The sequence below is a fragment of the Colossoma macropomum genome, unplaced genomic scaffold (assembly GCF_904425465.1).
Source record: "Colossoma macropomum unplaced genomic scaffold, Colossoma_macropomum, whole genome shotgun sequence".
In the NCBI taxonomy this organism is placed as follows: Eukaryota; Metazoa; Chordata; class Actinopteri; order Characiformes; family Serrasalmidae; genus Colossoma; species Colossoma macropomum.
Window position 1 is genome coordinate 13,611,782 of NW_023494795.1, and position 24,330 is coordinate 13,636,111.

At 38.2% G+C, this 24,330-nt stretch overlaps 1 protein-coding gene across 2 annotated transcripts in view; it reads left to right on the forward strand.

Annotated features, from left to right (window-relative positions):
• The window catches only part of fam20b (FAM20B glycosaminoglycan xylosylkinase), a 49,113-nt gene that overhangs the window by 19,090 nt on the left and 5,693 nt on the right, over positions 1-24,330 (forward strand). For both annotated transcript variants that reach the window (XM_036581543.1, XM_036581544.1), the window contains exons 4-8: positions 3,156-3,242; positions 3,474-3,583; positions 8,645-8,816; positions 18,690-18,881; positions 19,004-19,063. In XM_036581543.1, the coding sequence (XP_036437436.1) occupies positions 3,156-3,242; positions 3,474-3,583; positions 8,645-8,816; positions 18,690-18,881; positions 19,004-19,063 (621 nt within the window). The remainder of the gene's footprint in view (positions 1-3,155; positions 3,243-3,473; positions 3,584-8,644; positions 8,817-18,689; positions 18,882-19,003; positions 19,064-24,330) is intronic.

Genomic DNA, 24,330 nt, shown 5'->3' on the forward strand with positions numbered 1-24,330 from the left:
TAGTGTAGCACAGTATGTGAAATTACTGTACTTGGATTTTGGTAATATTTTTAGCTTCTGTTTTGCTGGTAAATTTTGTTTGTTCAGAGTTTAACAAACTTCAGATTAACTGCATGAAAAGGTTTTGAAGTATTGTGATGCTATATTTTTGTCATATCGCTCACACTCAGGTGAAGTTTTTAAAATCTCAGCAATTTCTAATACACTTGTACTGGCAAAGCTCACACTAACATGTCACTATTATGATCATGGCTGTGTTTAGATGCAGAGATTTTTGCCAGTCTAAGAAGCAGTAAGTTATCTGAGTTTCTGGCCCCTGCCATGTTGAATGTTATAAACTTCCATTATGACTCAAATGCACATGCGCATAACATACTAAACTTTTTGACTGGGAATGCAATCAGATACAGGTGTTTATATGGCTATTATTCTTCTATTTAACTGATTAATTACAGGACCACCCACCTCATTCATATATAGCCTCTATTGGACTAGTCTATTCCAGTTGAGGTGTATACATATTCGTATTCTATTCTGATTGACAGTTAGTCAGATCATTAATTAATTGTCAGGCTGCACGTAATTGTGGCTGTTGCCACTGCTGTGCTGAAAATGGTCCCACTGACCAGATATAATTTGGGCCCTATTGGTGGTCTCATGGTGGCTCATATCCATTGATGGACAGGGTAGAGGCTGGCTAATAAGTAAGTGTAAACTTAAAAACTGCACCTATATCTTAGACGTCTCTGATAAAATGGCCAGTGAGTCTAGCTGCAAGGACTGTGTACCTAATAGACAGGCAACTCAGCGAAGAAGACGGCATCCTTTTCAACACTGCGGTACTACTGAGCAGACTGATAATTAAGTGCAAGTTAACGAGCTTGAAGAGATTCTCAGTGTTGAGTATAGTGTTTGTCAGGCCGGAGGCACTTTCTGTTCCATTCTGCTATGACCTTTAACTCTGCACATTGCATTTCCCAAAGCACCAAGTTTTCTGTCTGAACTCGACACAAGCTGAGCAAAGCTTCTGTCCGAACGTGATGCAAACAAGGCCGTCACCAACCAAAGGCCAAAGAAAACAGCATACCTAAGGATGGCACCTGGTAAATTATATTGTAGCATAACTAAGATGACTGCCATCATTAGGGGCCTGTCTCACAAAGCACATTCAGTTTAGACAGGATTCCTATCTACATTTCAGCTTCACAAAACCACAAACACAGTTGTGGTTAGCACGTCTTATGATGGCAGTTAACCTCTTTCTCTGTTGACCCAGGTTTAGGCTGTAATGCACGTGTACATGCAAGCGTGATGTTTACGAGCAGGAGTGTAGCACCCAAAAAAAAAAGTGCTTTGAATCATCGGTTTTGCAGTACTTTAATAAGGGGTGGACTTAAATTTGGTTTAAACAATGTTCAAACCAATGTATTTAGAGGGAAATTCAAAAGAGAAAACCTAAAAAAATTGAAATAACTGTAATTTTTACTTAAACTGCTCACGAAATGGTTTATTGGTTGGAACTCTTATTAGCTACCTACTTTGGTGAGCTCACTTTGTCTCAGGTCTTCAGTTGCATCAGAAAAGGAAGAGGTGGAGCCCTCTGTCCCTCTGTCACTGCCTCTGGAACTAGTTTGTGTTTGCGTTTTACAAATTAGCTGCTGGGCTGAGCCTAACTTTGGTTGTGATCACAGAAACACTGTTAAAGGCCTGTTTGCTGCAGTAAATCAAATTCTATACTTCTTTCTCAGCTTGCTCTTGTTACAAATGGCTGCAAATGTAGCTAATCGCCATAAATATGGCTCATTGCTAGTTAGCTAGCTAGTTTATGTTACCACAACATTTTACTGTTTGGCAGTTTAGGCTCATGTGTTTTCTGAAGGAAATGGGGGAGAAGTTGTTTGGCCCCTTTGTTGCTCTCCCGCTCTCCGTTCCTTTCGTAATTCTGAAATTATGAGTTTGATTTCATTTTAACCCATTCAGAATTGGCGGAGAGCCACTAATGATAGACGTGCATCCTGGAGGATCAGAGCACTTTTGCTTTTGAGGCGGGCATGAGGGAGGTTAGGGAAACAGTAGATAAGCCAAAATTATCATGGAAGATGCAGTCGTGTATTGCTTTTGTAAAACATACAACTTGTACTATTATTATTGTTACTATAATTGTTTATTATTATTATTTAACCGGGAGTCAAAATTAGAATCCAAAATCTGTATATTTCTGAGGTTTTTGGAGGACTCCCCCTCTAGGGAGGGCCCTGGTTAGTCAGGGCTGTCATTACCTTCGGTCCAACGCCACTGTTTACAACAAACTGCCAATCATGTGAAACATGAGGAGTGAAACTGCTTATTTTTCAAAAAAGGAAAAAGTAATTGTGCTACATAAATATGTAGAAAGTATAGCATTTAAAAAAAAAAGCAATGCTGTGGCCACTGTGTTCATTTTTATTAGAGTAACAATTATTTTATATTCCTCATGTCATCTTTAATGTCCCTAAGAAAGACTTAAAATGACAAGAAAGAGTCAGAAGCCTGTACCTGATTGGTCGGAAGGTCGGCCCTGATTGGTCCAAGAGTTTTTATGATCCAAAATCCTGAGCTTAACTTAACTTAAGACTAGACTGAGACTAAGCTTAAAGTTAGCTGGCTAAGCATGAAGTCTGGCTTTGTGAGAGAACCAGTAAACTAGTAATGCGCTGTCCCAAATGACTTTTTAATTCCACTTTATAAATTTATTTTAAAAAATCAGTGCCTTTGAACAGCATCTCAAATGATTATGGTCTGGATAAATTACATAATGTGCTGTTCTCACTTTCCTGCCAAGTAACTTCAGCATGCCAGATTACAAAATGTCTAAGGTAATAAAAACAAAACTAAAGCAAGGTAAACTCAAGCCAAAATCCATTGGAAGTAGGACATGTGTAAAGCAACAACTTGTATGTTAAATTTGAACCTAAGCTGTGAGAAATGATGTCTGAACCTGAGGCAACTATTCAAGTCTCTGGGTTCATATTTCAACCTGTAGCGCAGTATTTACTCAGTGCTAGGTTCTGTTCTGTAGAGTGGCCCTGTTGCAGTGTTTTTGTTTGATTAGCACTGCTGTTTCAGCTGTAATGAAATACAGCAGGACTCTCTAAACCCCTTTTTTTCTTTCACAGGTACAACAGGGATTATGTGGTCGAGGGAGAGCCATATGCAGGGTACGATAGGCATAATGCAGAGATCGCTGCTTTTCACCTAGACAGGTAAAACACACAGAGCCACCACAGTGTATGTATGAATGCAGGATTTATATGACATTCTAGCCTGTTCTGTGTGCACATACACACAGCACACACCCAGTATGCATACAGATGCAGGAAAGTTTTGTAAATAACCGATCTGGACTGAGAATATATCCCTATTGTTTGCATAGAAATCTAATCAGTAGTTGAGTTTACTCTACACGGATAGTATATCCTGTTGCTCTCCTGCAGGATTCTAGGGTTTAGGAGAGCGCCTCTAGTGGTGGGACGCTTCGTGAACCTGCGCACAGAGATAAAACCTGTGGCTACGGACCAGCTACTGAGCACATTCCTCATGCACGGTCAGTCCCTTCCTGTATCACGCCTTTTTTTTTCCTTTCTCTTATCTATTACTTCTTCCTTCTTAGTTTGACATAAGAAAGTCCCCATCACATGTATGCTGAGCCTGATTGTTTATTAAAAAACGCAATCACCCAAAGTAGACCTTCAAAGAATTTGAATTCTTGAGGTTTCGAAAAGGGAAGCAGGAATTTCAACTGCCGGTCATTAAATTTGGCACAGCTGCGTTTTTAATCTTTTGTGGAGTTCCCTTTTCAGCTCTGTTTCTGGAGTTTTCATTTGTCTTACTGGACGCAAACCTTGAACAAATTCTTTGAATCTTGGTACTGAGGATTAGAAATACCCTCATTGTTTGCTGGAACTTAATTTTTTTGTGTGTAATGGTGAAAAACAGTTCCTTTTTAACTACCTAGGAGGGATTAAATCTTTCCCTAAACTGGTGCTAAATATACTTGATCGTAACATGAGCGTGTGCACTAGGGGGCAGTGTCCAAACCAGAGTGTACAGAAAATGGAGAAAAATCTTTCCTCTCACTCTCCAAGAATTAATACTTGCTTCATTGTTTTAGTAATATTTTGAAGATGGCTTATAAATGTTTTCTCTAACATTGCACCTCTTCTGCCAGACAATTCTCGGACTGCTTCATTTGTTATGTTATGTAACTGTACCCAGTCTTGGCGCAGCACAGCGTGCTATTAAGTTGATATGAAAATTATAAGTATATTTATTGCCTCATAATTCTAACCTCTTAAATACATCAAGTCAAAGTATCTCATAAAAAAACGAGTAAAACAGAATGAAAATAAGTAAAGAGGGTAAAATGTTTCACTGCTTTGCTTTTATGGCTCAAACTACAAAAAGAAAGTAATAATGTCTTCATATTCTCACACTGACAAAGTAATCAAGTTTTCCTATTTTTAATGGCAGAAGGTGCTGCACTATACCAGAGGTTTGAAGAAGGTGTTGTACGGTCAAAGCCAATATAGAGAACAGGAAAAACCGTCCCTGTGGTGATTCTGGGCATTGTTTTAACAGGGAGAGGGCTCTGCTCCTGAGAATCACCACAGAGCATGATGTGCAGGGTCTGTGCACTCGCTTTCACTCATACTCACAGAAACACAACCATTCATTAATCCTTTCCCTTCAAACTCACAAACAGTCTGTCCAGTCTGGAATGCAGAACTAGCCACAGCAGACTAGGTGACAAATTCTGGCGACATATTTACAAATTCAGAGTTGATAGAGGTGGAATACGAAGCATTCAGTTCTAAATCGGACAGGAAACCGTATAAAACTTAACCGAAGTAACCTTAGGAGGTAACATGAGGCGCACACAGCATGTCAGATACGAGGGTGAAAACCCTCAAGTCTATGACATCAGCTTACAAATGAAAAACGTATTTACCTTAGTTTATTTCGAGTAGCTTTGCTGCTTTGCCGAGCTGAGATAAACCCAGCACTTTTCTAAGCACTTTTTCATGTCCACAAACAAAATGACCTCCAGTCTGATTGGATGTTCAAAAACATTCAAACTTAAATTATTTTTGAAATACTCTAGTTTTAAATGTTTTAAACATAATCATTACCATTACATGTAGTGCTGTTTCCTTTGTAGTTTGGGTTATTTTAACAGTCTACCACTCGTTACCTCTTCCACAGTCTTTCAGCGGCGTGTAGTAAATACTTTTTTTCCTGTACATTCTTTACTGACTGCACGTTGACTAACTCAGAATAAATGTTTTCACAGAAAAGCTTTTTAGCAAAAGTAGCAATGACTTGGCTAAGCGCACTACGCTGAAACAGTGCAGATAAACCCTGGGAGATACAGGGCACAAACTTTATAGGCTCAGGAATAAAATCTTTCAGTATCTCTGGGGCTACACTGGATAAAGTCAGATTTCTGTTCTGTTCTGTAGAGGGCTGGAAAATGCATGAAGACTATTTGATAGTGTGACTGGTCTAATTTCTAACATTTCATATTTATCATTTACTTTTTAGATGCAAAAAACCTCATGAACCTGGCTTGTGACTCACTCACATTTAACAAGATTGTCTTGTCCACAAGAGGGAGCTACTGGCACTCTAGAGAGAATTCCCAGTGGGCCTCAGAGAGAGTGAGAAGGAGAGAAATGCATGGTTATTTCTAATGTAACACAAAATAAAATGAATGGAGACCACCTGGGACAAATGTGTACCAAGGGAGTACTGGAGTCACATTTTTTTAGACATGTTAGTGATCCACTGCATTCTCAGTGTGTGGCCATCGGCCAATCCCGCAAATGCTGCCGCTCCCAGAACTAGCTAGAGGGAGGTAGAGCGAAACCTAAAAGTGTAGGGGGGAAGGGAATGCGTTATTAAAAAAAAAAAACAGTAGGGTGCTTAAACAAGATGCAAAGAAGTTAAGTATGAAGGTGGGCAACACAATTTGTTTGGATATCAGAGCGAGAAACCGCAGGGCCGAAGTGCAGGAGTATTAAGTCTGAATGTATGTGATGCTACAGATGGCTAGTTTAATGTTAATGTACTATCACACACTGGCTAATTAACTAGCTAGCTAACCAGCAGTCACTTCAGTTCTCAGCCGTGCTACAGCGTCTTCGACATGTTCACGCTCATGTATTTAAGAGATAAACCATGTTTAATATAAAATATGCATCCACTCACTGTAACAGCAGGCTTAGTCCAAGGATTGGAGGTCACTGGGGTTGTAGAGGGCTGGTCTTGACCAAAGTCCAGGGCAGAATTTAGTTTCCAGTCTAGCCATGCTTTATATCAAGGTGATTTACAGAACTTTGCTTAGTCTTCAACGTACTGTTAAAACCTCAAGCTTTTCCCAGAGCTTGTCCGCATCCACATACTCGATGCGTTGATTTAACTTTGCTGCATTGTGCGAGCTTTTTGAAGGTGTCTAGGGAAATGATGGAAGGGGAGTGACTGTAAAATACATCAGCATGACCACTTCATTAAGTACACCTCTTTGTATCTTCACTGATTGTCCATTTTGTCACCTCCAATTATCATATAGGTGCACTTTGAAAGTCTATAGTTACAGACTGTAGTCCATCTGTGTCCAAATTTTTCTCTACCATGATGCTATCTGTGTGACTTTAGATGTTCAGCTCATCTAATTAAATGAAAGCCACAGCCACAAAGACAGGACAGAATTTCTAGGAACAGTTCAGTAGAGAATGTTAAAAGCATATTTTATCATTAGATGCATATATTTCTGTGAATTCCAATAAATGTTCATTTTAACATATTTTAAACACTTGGGGGGGAAAAAATAAATATGATCTAACATTACAAGAAAGATGCTTAGGAAGAGTTTCTCTTTCTCACATTATTCTACCCCCAGCCTACGTAAGTCAGCTGGGTTATGGTAATGATTACTGGCAACAATCAAACAAGACAAAAAAATACTAATGGGGTACTACATGCTGTAGTTTTGCTTCACTTTTGCTGCCCTTTGATGTTGGACACAGATGAATGGGAAATCATTTAAAATCATCTTTAAAAATAGTAGTGAAAATTTTCCATGATCTGATTTTCTTGATGTCATTGTATGCAATATTGTAAACTGCAGTTCTTCTGAAGAGAACAAGCAGTGGTTCTCAAACTGGTCTTCAGAGGTTACGTTCACATTACCAGGTTGAAGTGGCACAAATCCAACCTTCTACCCTAATGGGACTCAGATATGATGATTTCAGGGCTGTGTGGACACACAGATCTGATCTTTTCAAATCCGACCAGAGCCACTTCCATATGTGGTCCTAGAACGGATACGTATCCAATTTGTGGCCATGCGACCTTAATGTGAACGCTCAGATTGTAATTCATGTTTGTTTGTTTTTTTTTCCCCCACTGTGCGTGCGCCATCATTCAGCATTATCATGGCAGCAGCGCCAAACAGAAGTTGAAGTCTGTAAAAGGTGGAAAAGCAACACATCTCACCTTTTCCGCCTTCGTCCTGCTCTAATAATGAACAGCTGAGAGCTGATCAGAGTTAATTATCTTGGCAGTGAAGGCTCGTTCTGCTAGTTAGCTTGTATGTTAGCTTCATTCACGTGATGTTACTGAGCAGGTTGTGCACATGCGGGTCAAGTCAGGACACTGCTTCATTAACATTAATGACAGATTTGAGTCACGTACCTAAACGAGTGTGAACCATCGTGTCAGAGAGATCGGATTTGAGCAAAAAATCGTGTTTAAGCAACGAGGCTCGTAATGTGAACGTAGCCGGAGACCTCCGGATACTCCAGATTTTTGCTCCCGTTTAACTTGCAGTGCACAGGGATAGAGCAGAGAGATTTTGAGAACCACTGACCTCAAAGAATCTACACAAAGAAGAGCAAGTGTTTTGTAAGCACACTGCTTGCAGTAAACCGAAATTGCTGTTTTACAGGTCAGGTATACGCTGCAGGTCATGGGGTTAACATTAGGCGTTTTCTCTTCATCTAATAACAGCTGATCCCTGCACAGTCTAAAATGGTTGACCAGCCTTCAGAAGTGATTACAGTACCTGTCATTTGTCAAAACAGGCCATCTCAATGTGCTTGTAGGCGTCTACAGATGTCCCTTCTCTTTCACACCCTCTGCCCCTTTGTCTCACTCCCTTACTGCTCCCCCTTAATCATGCCGATGTTGTTCTAGGTTTTCTTTGGGAGTCAGCACAACTGAATATTAACTTTGTTTTTTGCTAGAAGCTTATTAGTGATAGAAAAATAATAATAACCAGTGAGCAAAAGAGCAGCAACACCTCAGGCCTGCAGTCAAACATGCGTATACACAAGGAATGCTGCTACTCCACCCACCCCGCTAGCAGGTCTGAATGAGTTCAGACATGTTTGTACATGTCTGTGAGTGCAGCATCGCCTGCAGTTGCTCATAAAATTAATGTTTCATGAGCATGCTTTAATATTTTCAGTTTGCATTAAAATATTTTAATATAATATTAATATCATAATAATACTAGGTAGGACTGCATGTGTCTCAATATTGTAATATTATGTTTGAATTGTACAGTTGAATGGCTGTTGTGTGTGATGTCTTTGTGTCCCTGTAGGGAATAATACGTGTTTCTATGGGAAGTGTTATTACTGCAGGGAGAGCGAGCCCGCGTGTGCCGAGGGGGACGTCATGGAGGGCTCAGTGACTCTCTGGCTGCCTGACGTCTGGCCACTGCAAAAACACAGACATCCCTGGGGACGCACCTACAGAGAGGGCAAACTCGCCAGGTACACATACCCTTGCATAATGTTTCACTGGCTTTTTCTGGATCTATTAAATGAAATACAGTCAGCTCCATAATTATTAGCATAATTATAATTATGGTAAATATAATTATTGGTAAAAATGTGTTACTGGTAAATTAGCCCAATCTCACAATGAAAATATAATAGATTTAACCTTTAGTGTAAGAAGAAAAAAGTCCTTATCAAAAAAGTCACAGCAGATTTCCGGGAGTCAGTTGAGAAACTGGGACAAACAAATTTCCAGATCTGGAATGCTCAATGGCTAAGGATTAAATACTCAATGCCACAATTGGCAAAGAATAGGGGTGGGATGGCATGGCCTGTTCTTACGAATTATTAATAATTAATTTCAGTTCAACACAAACCTCTGACAAAATGGGGAAGAAAAGACCCTGTACATCCAGTGTTGGGTAGTAGAGTAACGATTAAAACGGTGTACAGTCAGCAGAGGCCGTAAGGTCTGTAACTCCCTCAAAAACTGGTTGGATTTAGTGGATAAATTGACTTTGTACATAAAGGTTAAACTTTATTTTACACTTAAGTGTTTTGAGTTTTTTTTTTTTTTACATAAGTAGACATAGATGTAAATGTATACGTCTCCCTCCCTCAAAAACGATGAAGCATGACAGACAGGAACACAGTTGTCTGTGGTTACAAAACTCTTATCAAATGATCATATTTAAAGATACAATATCCTTGCATTTATGTCTATTTATTTTTTATGGTGTCATATGTTGTCCATTTTCGCCAGTTGTTAGCAAATACATTTTCCCTCAACCGAAGTTGGTAAGTCATTTTTCCTAGTATATAAATTTGTCTTACAATTTCCACCCACTGTTCTGTTGAGGGGGGTTCAATTTTATACCAATTTCGTGTTATTACTTTTTTGCTGGGTGTCAGAAGTATTCTTGTCAAATTTTTTATTATCTATAACGTTCATCTATATCTCCAAGGTACATAACTCTGCATTCTTTAGGGACTGAATAACTTAAAATGTCTTTAACCACATCGTATACATTTTCCCAAAAAGAGTACAGTTTATTACATTTCCAAAAGATGCATATATGATTGGCCTCCTTATTCCCACACATTTTCCAACATGGCTGTTGATAACCAATTTGTTTACTCCGTATTTCAGGAGTTATAAAATAACGGGTAAAATTCTTCCATCCAAATTCTTTCCATATCCTTTAGTGGTCATGTGCTGTGTTATACACATTTTAGTCCACTCTTCCTCTGTAATATCAATGCTTAAGTCTCCCTACCATTTAGCTTTTATGTACAGAGTCGAGGAAGCCTGACATTCCCTCAGGCTGCAATAGAGCTGGGACGTCACCTTAAATTTTGTCCCATTGTATATCTTCACTACTACATCTAAAACTGCATTTAAAGACTTGACAATTTGTTCATTTTGTATTTCAGTCATAAGATAATCCCTTAGTTGTAAATATCTAAAAAAGTCTTTATCTTCTAATACATAATTCTCTTTCAATTCCTGGAAGCTCATCACGTTTCCATTCTTGATAATTCTACATACTGCGGTGATCCCCTTTGTTCCCCATTTTCTATAACTCTGGTCAGACAAGCTAGGTTTAAATTTCTCATCATAAGCAAACCAACTTGTAAGTATTATTTGCCTTTCAAACTTATACTGTTAAATTAAATCAAACCAAATATCTAGTGTATGGGAGCTTATTGGATCTAGTGAATCTTGTAATGTCTTTTTAAGTATTTCCAATGAGGGACTGGATAGGTAATTGTTCTACTGTTTTCTCCGTGTCTTTGCACTTTGCACTATAGCTTTCATCACACCATTTAATTAATGGTCCAAGTTGTGCTGCCTGAAAATAGTCTTTAAGATTTGGTAATGTCAACCCACCCTTTTGTTTAGTCAACTGCAATGTGGAATACTTTGTTCTTGGCTTCCTACCATTCCATATGAATCTGGAAATCATCCCATATTTGAAAACTTTCTTGAGGTATTTTAATAGGAAGAGATTGAAATAAGTATAGGAGTCTAGGAACAACAATCATTTTAATTATTTCAATTTTGGAGCTAAAATCTAGTGGCAGGGTGGACCAGTTCTCAATGTCTCTTTTAATCTGTAAATGAGTATATTGAAATTTGTTTTGAAAAGTTGAGAGAGTTGTTTTGTTAAGGTCACACCTAGATATATTTTTTGCGTCCCATTTCAGTTGGAATAACTTCCTGATTTCTGAGAGGGAGAATAGTTAAAGGCCAAGATCTGTGTTTTGTTAACATTCACATTATATCCTGAGTGTTTGCCATATATATTCAAGATTTTCATCAGGTATGGGAAACCTGTATTAGGACTGTCCAAATAAATTATAACATCATCTGCAAATAAACTGATAATGTGTTTGTCCCTTTATAATGATTCCTTTAGTTCTGTAGTTTGATGTATTGCTTGTGCTAAAGGTTCCATATAAAGGGCAAAAAGAAAAGGAGATAAACCAGCAAGCAAGCAAGCAAAGTTTATTTATATAGCGCTTTTTACAACAGGTGTTGTCACAAAGCAGCTTTACAAAAAAAAAAAAATCAGTATTACAGAAAGAAATCTGGGTCCAAGCCCCCACGAGCAAGCCAGTGGCCACAGTGGCAAGGAAAACTCCCTAAGAAACGTTGAGAGGAACCAAGTCTCAGAAAGGGAACCCATCCTCCTCTGGTCAACACCGGACAGTAAACATTGTTAGTACAAAAATGGGGAAAACAGGTGGAGCAAATGATTAATTTGATTAGTTTAGTTTATGCAGCAGCAGCATCAGTGGGGTCAGGATATGAGGGTGAGGTTGCATGGCGTTGTACAGCATGAAGCTCAATGGTGGTCAAGCCGGTCCAGAGGGCTGGCAGCAGTGGCGCCCGATCAAGGCAGAAGAGGCAGCAGCATCAGACGCACAGGATGGGCAGCTGTTCAACTCGGCAAAGAAAAGAAAGAAAGGAAAGACACACAGAGTCAGTTCTGTCATGGGTGACTGATTACGGTGTTAGCAGAGCAGCAGAGACTCTGGCAGGTATAGACCTGACAGAGAAAACTAATTACCAAAGGCTGGACTATACAAGTAAGTTTTTAGCCTAGACTTAAAGACTGAGGCTGTGTCTGAGTCCCAAACATTAACAGAAAGAAGCCACACCCTTGGCGAGTGCCCCTTTCGAGGATTATCCTATCTGTTAGGCTGACATTAATTTTTATCCTAGCTGTTGGGTTTTGATGTATAGTTTTGATTCACTTAATCGAATATTTGCTAAACCCAAATCGCTCTAACACTAAATATAAAAAAATCCAATTCACACTATCAAAAGCCTTTTCAGCATCAAGACTTATCAGCATAGCAATCAATCCTTTCTTTTGTATTGAATTTATAACATGCAGAGTTCTTCTGATGTTATCTTGCGTTTGGCGGCCTATGATAAAGCCTGTTTGATCTTCATCAATTAGATGTGGCATAAATGTCCTATATCTTTTAGCAATAACTGAGATATATATCTTGTAATCTACAGTGAGAAAAGATATAGGACGAAAATTAGTGCAGTACTCTGGATCCCTCCCATCCTTGGGAATTAATGATGTTATTGTATTTTTCCATGAAGGTGGCAACTGTCCTTCTTTAAGGGTCCAGTTAAAAGATGAAGCAAGTAGGGAGGGTTAATTCTTCCTTAAAAGTCCTATACCATTCTGCTGGGAAACCATCAACACCTGGAGACTTATTAGCCTTAAGTCTGGATATAGCTTCGGATACTTCTTCGGGTGTGATAGTAGCTATGATATTTTTGTTTTGTGATTCTCGGACAGATGGTAGGTCAAGAGAGTCGAGGAAATGTCTAATTGTTATCTCATCTGAAGCAGGAGGTTGTGTATATAGATTTTTATAGTTATCCTTGAATACATTCTCAATTTCTTTTGGATTATGCAATTGTTGATCAGAACAGGGATCCCTGATCTTGTGTATTGTGTTTGAAGCCTGTAGTTTACGTAGTCGTCTTGCTAGTAATGTAGTAGCTTTGGCCCCTGTCTCATAATATGCCTGTTTTAGAAATCTTAGTTTTTTTCTCTACCTCTCCTGTTAAAGTATTATCTATTTCTCCTTGAGTGGTCTTTATTTGCTGTAAGATATGTGTTTGTTGGGCATTTTGATATTGTATTTCAAAGCTTCTTAATTTCTCAATCAGTTCAAGATATGCAGCTTGTTTTAACTTCTTTTGAAGAGAGGTAAGAGCTATTGACTTTCCCCGTATAACGGCTTTCAGGGCATCCCATAAAATAATAGGGTTAATTTCTTCTGTATTATTTTCCTCAATATATCTTCTAATTTCCGTTTTAATCTGTTCAATTATTGTGTTATTGTTCAAAATACCTACATTAAGTCTCCAGATGGTGTTTTTCTGTATATTGCCCAAATGTATATCTAGACAGACAGCATTATGGTCTGATATATCAGCTGCTCCAATTTTACAGTCTGTTACCCTATGTAAGTCCCAGCTATTGATAAGTATATAGTCAATTCTTGAGTGAGCGTTATGTGGGATGTAATAGTGTGTATAGAATTTTTCTGATGGGTTGAGTTCCCTCCAGACATCGATCATTCCTTGTTCCTTTAAAGACGTATTCATGAATTTCATGTGCATCTTATTCCTTTTAAGGCTTGTTGTGTCTAAACTGTGATCTAAAATTATATTAAAATCTCCCCCACAAATCACGATGCCTTCTGAATCTGAATCAATTATTTTAAATAGGGATTTAAAAAAATGTTTATCACTATCTGGTGGGGCATATATATTAACCAATGTTACTTTTTCATGTTCTAGTTTTCCCTTAACTATAATATATCTGCCTTCCTTGTCACTGATTTCCTTAGAGCATTCAAAAGTGACAGAATTTTGAATAAGAATTGGTACCCCCCTCTTATCACTGCCTATGCGTACTATAGAATGTGTTTCTAAACCCAATTTTTTTCAGCTTCTCATGTTCCCCCTTAGCTAAATGAGTTTCTTGAGTAAATATTATATGTGCTTTAAGCTTCCTCATTTTAAGAATTACTTTGCTTCTTTTGATTGGGTTATTCATTCCATTGACATTCAGTGACACCAGTTTAATAACATTCATGTTATTCCTATCGAACATTTGTAACTCATTCTGTATCCCTGACAACCGTTAACAATAACATAAGCCATGAGAACCTCTGGTGACTCAATAAAGGAAAAGGAATAGGGTGACTTCCAAAGGTGGGTGCATCTACTGCACGCCCCCCACGCTGTTTTCGTGGGTCGAGGGGAATATTTCACGAAATGTGGGGGCCCCTGTCTAGCAGCAAGAGGTGGTCTTATTAGTCCCAAACTCTCACACATTCTAGCAAAATCCAGCTCAACTCGTCTAAGAAAATTCCTGATCAAACTTGAACTGACAGCAAAGACCGTCTAACTTGAACTATTTAACTTTAGCGTTAAGTATAACTGAACGTATTCATATAATTCCGCCGATCGAGCATGTAACTACATCATTTTACATCTCCTCGTTTCTACTTTGATATCAAATACCAAGCATATCTTTTATTTCCTTTGAAATTCTTGTAGTTTTTGCTTAGCTCGCTCGGCCGTTGATCGATCACTGGAGTTTCCAGCTCGCCGCCACTGCAATGCACGCTGAAGCCGCTCATCCATCCCCACCATGGATGTGGTGTTGTCGGGAATTTGGACATCGAACCCTTTCCTCCTCAGGTCCTGTGCTGCCTCTTGTGCACTTCCATACGTCCGTGGGCCAGAGTCCCAGTGGATTCTCATCTTGGTCAGGGGTGTCTGGAAGCAAATGCCTCTTTCTTTCAAGACTTTCTTTATTCCGATGTATTCCTTGCGTTTCTGGTGTACTTCTGTAGCGTAGTCATGATCGAAAAACAGCATCCGACCCTGGTACTGCATCTTTTTCTGCCAGGCTTTTCTCAAAACCATCTCCTTTACCTTGTACTGGAGGAAGTTCACGACAGTAGATCTTGGCGGTTGGTCTGGGCTTGGCTTCGGTGCTAATGCTCTGTGTGCCCGCTGGATTTGCAGATCAATTTCGGCGGGTATGGAGAGCTCGGTTCTCAATATCTGCTTAACGAACTGCGACATGGCGCTACCCTCTATGCTCTCCGCCAGGCCAAAAATGCGAATATTGTTGCGTCTGCTTCTACCTTCTTGGTCTGTCAGCTTCTCCTGTATGGTCCTCTGCTGTTTCAGCGTTTGAAGAAGAGCGTCCCTGACCTCCATATTCCACATTTCAGTTTCGCCCATTCTTTGCTCCATTTCTTCAATTCTTGTAGCTTGCGATGCTAACTCTGTGGCCGTCTCTGTGAGTCTCTGATTGATACCTATTTTGAAATTTCGAAATTTTCTTCTCTCATTTCTTTTTTGCGTTCCTTTTTGAATGTGGCCAGGTCAGACCTTAATTCAGTTTTTAAGTCATGAATTTCTCTGACAACATCTTTCAGACCTGAGCGGAGAACAGCAGCCGTTTCGGTTTCCATGTGCTCACCCTCAGTACAGCTATCGTCCGCCTCCGACGTGTTGCCCTCATCTACTTTATCTGTCGCTTCAGTTTGTTTTTCAGAGTTTTTGGTCTTTCTCCATCTTCTTGTTCTCCCACCCCGTTCCATTAAAGATTGAAAGTGTTTTCTTTTTATGAAATGTGAATTCAGGGAATCTTTTTCCTTTTAATGAGCGGGAGCTAGTCCTTTATGCCGCCATCATTGACTACGTCCAAACTCTAGAGGTTAAACTTTTAACATGACCAGTATCTTCATGGAAAAATGGAAGTCATGGACACATGAAGGAATCACACCAATTTGTGCTATAAAGCAGAAAATGATTGTAATGATTAATATTTTGAAGGCTTAAAATCAGAATATAATTTGGACAGGCAATTAAAATGTTTGTGGTATGTTAGGGTCAAAATTATGAATGAATAAGAATACTAAGAATGTGAATTAATGCTCACGAGTGGCGCAACCGTCTAAGCGTTGGCCGTGAGTTCGATCCCTGGTGATGCAATAGCCATCCGTAGCCGGGAGTCCAAGAGAGCACAACTGGCCTCGCTCTCTCTGGGTGGGTAGGATGGCCCCCCCTTCTCCCCCCATCACTCAGCGCGATGCTAGTCAGCGCAGGCGTCTGTTAGCTGACGTAACAGATCTGGCGGTTGGCGCTTTCAACTGTCCAGTGACATTGCATCAGCTTCACAGGTCTCGGAGGAAGCCTGTGTTAGCCTTCACCCTCCTAGCATTGATGGTATCGTGTGATTGGGGGAGTCCTAACTAGCGGGTGGAATTGGAGACGACTAAATTTGGAGAGAAAATTGGGTAAAAATCCAAAAGGAAAAAAAAAAAGAATGTAAATTAATTTAAAGTAGCCTTTATTTTTTCATCCTTTTTTGCTCTTCTTATTACAGATAGACAATTACAGAGGTAACTCCTTCAGCATTGTAATGAATAAAAGTAGGAGCTTGGATCACTTGAGTGATGTGTGTGTGTGTGTGTGTTTTTTTTGTTGTTTTTTTTAACAACTTTTGTCATGTCTGCAAACTTGAAGCCACAGTCTGCATGCAATGTAAAATTCTTTGAAAACCATGTGCCATGAGAACTTCGTTGAAAATCACATGTTTTGTGTCTCTTCTCGTTTACACACTCAAGCTAGTGGTGGCTAACCACAAGCTGACCCCTCCTGGATTTTACTGAAGAATAGATGTCTCTAGAGGCTCTGGGCAGTCTTTCATACACTGGACCTGAGCAGAAGCTGTTTGCAGGGTGGTTGAAGCACAGTCAGCAACCTGGCACAAACGTCAGACTGAGACTGGCACTTTTTGTTAAAATCTTTTCATCTTTTCTTTGGTCTCTTTACTTGTTTGAGATTTACTTTGGAATTTGGTACAGAAGTACAGAATGGCTTCTCAAGCTCTTCTGCAGTGCATTACAGAGCTGATTACAGAGCAGTTTGTGGGGCATGCACAATTAATCATTCTTGGTTAGCTGATCCAGGTGCCGGTATTCAGATACTGAAACTTCGGGACATGCAGTGAATCGCGGCATATGATGCACGTAGTCACCAGTGCTGGAAATTTCTAATCTCTTAGTCTCCTATAATGGATAACAGTGAATATCAATAGAGCCAGATACAATGAAGACTAGGACTTCAACAAATTGTCTGATTCAGCTTTGTCATGGCCATGTAAATGTAAACAGTGACCCATCTTTATCATTTTAACCTGTCTTACGCTCACTCCATTTCGTACACAGTAATGTGTCAAAGTCTTGGGCACCTACATGCTTAAGCACAAAATTTAAAACTGGGTATTATGGTAATAATTGACTTTTGCTTGTAAAAGCTCTGTCATTAGAATAAATGCAAATAAATTGCAAATAAATTTAAATACAGTATAAAAGTAACAATAACTTGCTTTTTCTCAAATAAAGTGGTTGATACCATGTGAGCCAGTTTGAAGAACAAAGTTTGGTCCCAAGTCTCCCCTCGATGCCCCCAGCTATTGCACTGTAAACCATTATAATTGCGTTTCTTTTTTTGTTTTCCTTTACTAATTTCTTAAAATTACTAATGCAAATGTAGTAACACATACTCTTTCTTGTATAAGTTTTAGTTACATGGGTAAATCTAGTTAAGATCATTTAATTTAGATAAGTCATACAAACTTATCTAATTTTGGGTATTAGATGGGTTTGTGTTAACCTTACCTTTTCCTTAAGTAATGTCAGTTCATTTACATTCAATTCCTCCAACAGCACATTTAATTTAACTTTTGTTAGACCTACAAGTTAATGGATGATGACTGCAGATAATACTGGGCTGCTATGAGGAGAGGTTTGGAAATGGTAAAATGAGCTCAGTGAGATACAAAAAATCCGTTGTATTAATTTGATACATTAAAACATGAATATTATTTGTATTTATTGTAATTCCACTGTTTGTCTGAGCAAATAAACGCTTAACCAGATAAATAGCTTTTTAATCAAATTTTATTAAGTGCCTAAAACTTTTGCACAGTACCTTATGTATTGTAGTGTGAGCTTATTTTAAACTACAGATGAGGTAAAATGGATAGTTATTGATCATTTAACCTCATCTGCAGTAAAGTGTTAATTATGGGTTATATGATCATTTCAGAAATTCCACATTAGGTAGTCACTACTGGAATCACAATTCAGGTACTTGTTACCTTGCAAAGAGGCTGTCAGAGACAAAATGTACTGGCCAGCATTTCAGTGAAATGCTGATTTTATTGTAACACATATTTAAAGTGCAACAGTTTTCCTTGTATTGGTGATTAAGTATGTGTATTATGTAATTTTAATATTGTAACTACTACAGAACACAAATGCTTGAACATGAACATAAGCCTGTAACAAGGTTATGTTAGAGGATATTATATTTTTATGTACATTAATACAGGCAGATTTATTTTTTTTTGCTTTCTTGCAGTTAACAGAATATTCTTTTATTAACCCACATACTTGATTATCAAAATTAGTCCAAATGCACATCTGTATTTTTCCCTTGACCTCAGTTGGACTACTGCGTTTGCAGAGAGGGGAAAGAGGGGAAGGTTTTTCATCAGTTGACCTGTCACACCCTTGGTTGGGGTTAACTAACAAGCAGCTTCCCCAGATGACCCAGTTTCAAAGCTACATATCTGTCAAAAATGTGTTGTTTGTCTATATTGACATACATTTTGACGCTGTTTAATAATTACTTCTTGAGCTTCACTGATGCTCTGTGTACTTCAGTATTATTAAATAACTTTTGTTATCTGTGTGTGTGTGTGTGTGTGTGTGTGTGTGTGTGTGTGTGTGTGTTAGGTGGGAGTATGATGAGAGTTACTGTGAGGCAGTGAAGAAGATGCCTCCGTACGACGCTGGTCCACGCCTTTTGGATGTTATTGACACGGCCATTTTTGATTACCTCATTGGCAATGCAGATCGGCATCACTACGAGAGTTTCCAAGACGACGGTGGAGCCAGTATGCTCATTCTTCTGGACAATGCTAAAAGGTGAAAAGAGAGAAAGGGAGGGCGAAAAGAGAAAGAATAGAAGGACCTTAGTGAAAAGTTAGACAGGTTCTTATTTAAAGGTTTTCTTTTAATGTGGTGTTCTGTGTGTTCTTGGTTTGCAGTTTTGGGAACCCAGCTTTAGATGAAAGAAGCATTCTGGCTCCTCTCTATCAGTGCTGCATGTGAGTGTCCTCACATACACAGTCACCCTTAACCTTTATTACAGATGCACATGCACCCAGACACAGTCACATCCTGAATACAAGAACTAACGAATATTTGAAACAGTGATGAATTATGTGTTGACGGTTTAGTCTAACTATAGTACAAATCACTCTTTTTACATCACAAATGATACTGAACAACAAATAATCTCATTGCATCACTTTAGACACTATAATTTTGTTCAAGCTCTTTCATCCAAAGCAGTCATTGTGTATGTCCAGCCCAGTTCCACTTAAAATATGAATAGATTTAGTCACAAGTCAGCCTCAGGGTGGCTTTCTCATCATCAGCGCCTTTAACAAGTTTATTAGTTCCGGTGCTAGACTGAATGGCACATTGTGCTTAGCTGCAAAACTAAGTAGCATGTTCTGTAAGGAGGGCTTTATTCAAGGGGTGTTGCAACATGATGATACCCCATCGATTTGAAAAAGAAAAAAAAAAAAAAGACAAAAGTCATCCTCTGAAAAACTGCCATTCCCTCTTTCCTTCCCTTTTTTTGTTATGTGCTTATGTCTGTAGAATTAAAAACAGGCTTATGCTTTGTTGTCGTTTTTTGGTCACAGTAGGTGCTTAACTCGTATAAAGATAACTGAGTTAGCTGGAAGAGCATATTTAGTAGTGGCCATTGTGGTTACAGACTGCTATTAAAGCACGCCAGGGTAACATGGCTGACAAGACTACACAATATTGTGTTACTGTTTTTTGCAAGAGGCAGTACACCATAGTTAACCCAATATAAAACACTATAGTTAACCATCATTCATCTCTTAAGACCCTCTTGTGTAGCTCTTGTTTTTTAAATGCTCTTCCACTACAGTCAAGTGCTTATCCTTCTTGATTTCCTGATTTTTCTGCAGTTTTCTTCTGGTGAAGCGGGAGCATTTTTTGTTTTTGTTTTCCCTCATAATAGATACTATGTATCTATAAAGGATGGTTAATATAACCTGTAAATGTCTTATTTCTGTTTAATGTTTACTTAAACTTTATGTAGATGACATTTGAGCACAGCTATTAGTTATCTTATTAGATTTCTCAGTTATTTCCCAGATCAATCCATCTATTAAGTAATGGGTCTGTTTATGTTTTAGCCGCTTTTTTATTTCCATGTGCTATTTAACACATACAACATTAATAACAATCATAATAACAGTAGCATAATTATTTTTCTTTGTGTACTTTGAGACAGCTAGCGCTGGCCCGAACACAGGCGCGCAAACAGTGATCACATGTTGAGTTGAGGCTCAATCTTTGTTAAATAAAAGAATAAAAGCACAGTTCAGTTAAAGCTGTGGTTGTAGTATATAGTTATCGTTAAATTGGCCACATAATTAATCTGTAATTAAGACTGAAATGGCAAATGCCAGCCACTTAGCGTAGTCTTCTTTTCCAAAGCCAGGTGAAAAACTGCTAGTTTTGCCCTTTTGTTCTCTTCTCATTGTATTTTTCCCCAAAGCTGTTTTGTCTGTCTGAAACGCTGTGGTCTGAGGATGTCTTAAAATATACACTGTGCCATAGAGGCAGCTTTTTGTACAAGCATGATATCTGTCTGCCACACCAAGTGTGTTTCTACAACAGTCTCCTCCATGCTTGGTACAGTAAATATGTTATTAATGTATACATTAACATAAAGACAGTGTCAAACTGGTAAGAATAGAAGAACCCTTTTTGGTATGTAGAAATGTTTTCAAAAGGTTCTATATAGAATCATATACAGCACATTCTCTGTCAGTCTGAAGAACCATTTCAGAATGCGAAGAATCCTTTAAGCATGCAAATGGTTCTTTTGAGTGTTCATGGTTCTATACAGAACGTGGTCTTTTGGTTTTGTTTTGTACATTTTTTCTGTCACAGGGAGGCGGTGGTAACTTGGTAAACTGTAACCGGGCACAGGCCTACCACCTCCTGAATAATACCCGATCATCTCCTTTGTGTATGTAATTTAATCGTTTTTTTTTGTTTTTGTTTTTTTTTGGGGTATTGGATCCATATCAGTGCTCCCATCTGGCAAATTCCGATAAGTACCACCATATGTACTTTGTCTTCAAATGTGATCAAAACAGTGTGCATTGTATTTGCTCATAGTGAGAGTGTGGTGTTTGGGTATCAGCGTAAGGAAAAAACCTTACTAAAAGACTTACTAAAAGAAGTTTAACTGGGCAGTTGAAATAATAGTGGAATGACAAATTTTGGAACCTAAGCTTAGCTGTTGATTAGACCTGTGCCACAGTTAGTTATTTTCAGTTCATGTTTTTTTATGAGATGTCTTACTAGAGTAACAGGTACAGGTCATGATACACGTCTCAAATTGTGAATTGGTCATTCTGAAATACTGTTTGTTTGCTCTAAATTGGTCATCTTGAGCCACTCCTATATATTAGATCATTATCGTGTTGCATATCCGATCTCTGGTGAGTCACAGCCAGACACTCCATTCATCTGCTGTGTAATTTTCTCAACTTATAATTTGTCCCTTAGTGACTGTAGACTGTCCATGCCCTGATTTTGGTGGTCTGGTGATTTTGTTTTCTTCAAACATAACACTGTGCTTTTACCAAAAAGTCTAACTTTGACAGCATCGTTCACAGCGTGTCACGCTGTGGAACATCTGGGTGGATTTCAGCACACCTGAGTCTTGGGTTTTTGTATTTGTGGAGACCAGGGTTTCCTCTCTAACATTCTCTGAGTGATTTTCTTATGCTAGTCCCATAAACATATCAAGCACAGAGGACACGGGTTATGTCGTGTTAGTCAGTGTCACTTGGCTCATTGTTGCTAGTTTGAGGAATTGAGCACTTGATTTCTTCCATTTATATGCTACCTCCCCTGAATTGGTATCAGAAATTTTTATTTGCCAAGTGTAAGATACACAAGGAAAAATAATTTTTCTTTCTGTAATTTTATGACGGTTCCTAAGACAGACACTGAGAAGTGATAGAAGCTTAGATCTCTAGAAATGGTTTTCCTTTTTTAGTTTTATAAGGTGTTCTTCTCACATCCTCTGAAAGATAAATTATCCTAGAGGCTCTTTTTTCCATTATTGACCTTAACTCTTTAAAACATTTGTTCAGTGAAGACTGAGGATGTCCTAATGTATACACTAACAGAATGATGTACAATGTCAAGTTTGCAGCAATAGAAGAACCCTTTTTGGTGCTATACAGAACTCTTTTCAAAAAGGTGTTTCTGGTTTTATATAGAATCATTGTCTTTACTGAAGAACCCTTGAAGAACCATTTTTTATTTTTTTAGAGTGTGGGAGATCTTGTCATCCAACATGTTTAAAAGTTCAGTTATGTTTGCCTTCTTGCCATGAAAAAAAAAAAAGAAAAAACTATAAATAAACTATTTTTTTTTAAAAAACAGTACTAAATACGTTACAAGAGGGCTGTTACTGTGGTAACTTGGTTAACTGACACCAGGCACAGGCCCCCTATCACTTGAATAATACTGGATTTACCTGTAGAAAAAATGATTTAATTTTTTATTTATTTATTTTTTTGCACTAGACCCATATCAGTGCTCACATTCGACAAATTCTGAGTACCACCAAAGTCATCAAACTTGATCAAGACAAGAATGGAACTAGTACAGATGTGCCTTTCAGCGCACCTTACGGTTGCTCATAACGAGAGTGGTGTTTGTGTAAGGAAAAAAAAAACTTACTAAAAGATACTTATCTGGGCAACTGAATTAATAATAGCGGAATGACAAATTTTGCCACCCGAGCTTAAAAGTCTGTTTAGCACTCGTGCCCTGCATTGTGGGAGATGTGATTGTGAGAGAAGGTTATTGACCCTTTGGATTTCTCTTAAAATGTGATCAGATCTTCATCTTAGTCATTATACATAAAGACAATTCCAATGATAAAAAAAAAATGTGAACCCAATAATTTCAATCAAAAAATGATGTCAACCTAAACTTCTGTAGCTGCTGATTGGACCTGTGCAGCAGTTAGTTATTTTAAATTTAAATTAATTTTATTTATTTATTTATTTAGATGGCTTACTAGAGTGACCTGCTTTGTGAACAGGTCTGTTTGTTTGTGCCAAAATTGGTCAGCTTGAGCCATTCCTTTCTATCAGCAGTTATTTATTTTCAGTTTTTTTTTGTTTGTTTGTTTGTTTTTGTTTTGTTTTTTTTTAAATAAGATGTCTTACTAGAATGACCTGCTTCAGGTCACGATACGCATCTTAATTTGTGAATTGGTCATTTTGAAATACTGTTTGTTTGCTCCAGATTGGTCAGCTTGAGCCACTCCTGTATATTAGATCATTATCGTGTTGCATAGCCAATCTTTCCTGAGTCACAGGCAGACACTCCATCTATCTGCTATGTGATTACCTCAACTTGGAATTTGTCCCTCCATGATTGTAGACTGTCTAGAGGTTCTGTTTTCATCACTGACCTTGATTTGTATAAAACATTTGTTCAGTGAAGATATGATTCTGTAAAATATTGAGATGCATACATTAGTTAGATAACTAATATGTCTCTGTCATGCAACATCAGATTAGACTCTATGTAGAAATCCAGATCATTCTAACAGTGCGCAACTTGATCACAGCTATTTAAATTTAAGGCCTGGCCGTGTTTAATCACTAAAGACCTGCCTGACCATCTGATTTGCTGAAAACTTTCAGGAAAAAGTGTGATTCTGCCCAACAGACAGCATACACAAATTTATTTGTTTGACATATAGAGCCTTTAATATAGAAAAAGATGGAAACTGTCAGTCGTTTCTTCTGAACTTTGACTAGGTGCATGAACATTTCAGCAACTATCGTTTGGTTAACATGTGTTTTAAGATGCATATCATACCTGCTTTGACAAATCTACTATAAAATTATTTAGACTGCTGAAAAGATCTCATTTTAATTAACAACTAATGTACTAAATATGAAGTTACTGTTTTGGATAAGTAATGTTATTTGCCTAACAATATTAATGAGGGCCTGTGAGAGAAGATATCTTCCCTCTAATGTTTTAATCAAGTTTTTAATTAATTTATTTTTTGTATCTGTTAAGTTAAAATTTCATGCATCTAGCATCAGTATTTCAAAAGTAAATACGCTACCTGGACAAAAAAGTGAGTTTGGCTGTTTTGGCCACATTCATTGTTAACGAGTGTATAAATCAAGCATGCAGACGTACGATCTCCCATAGACAAACACTCAGAATAGATTTTCAATACGTCACTGTCAAAGTCATTTTTCCAACAGGTCAG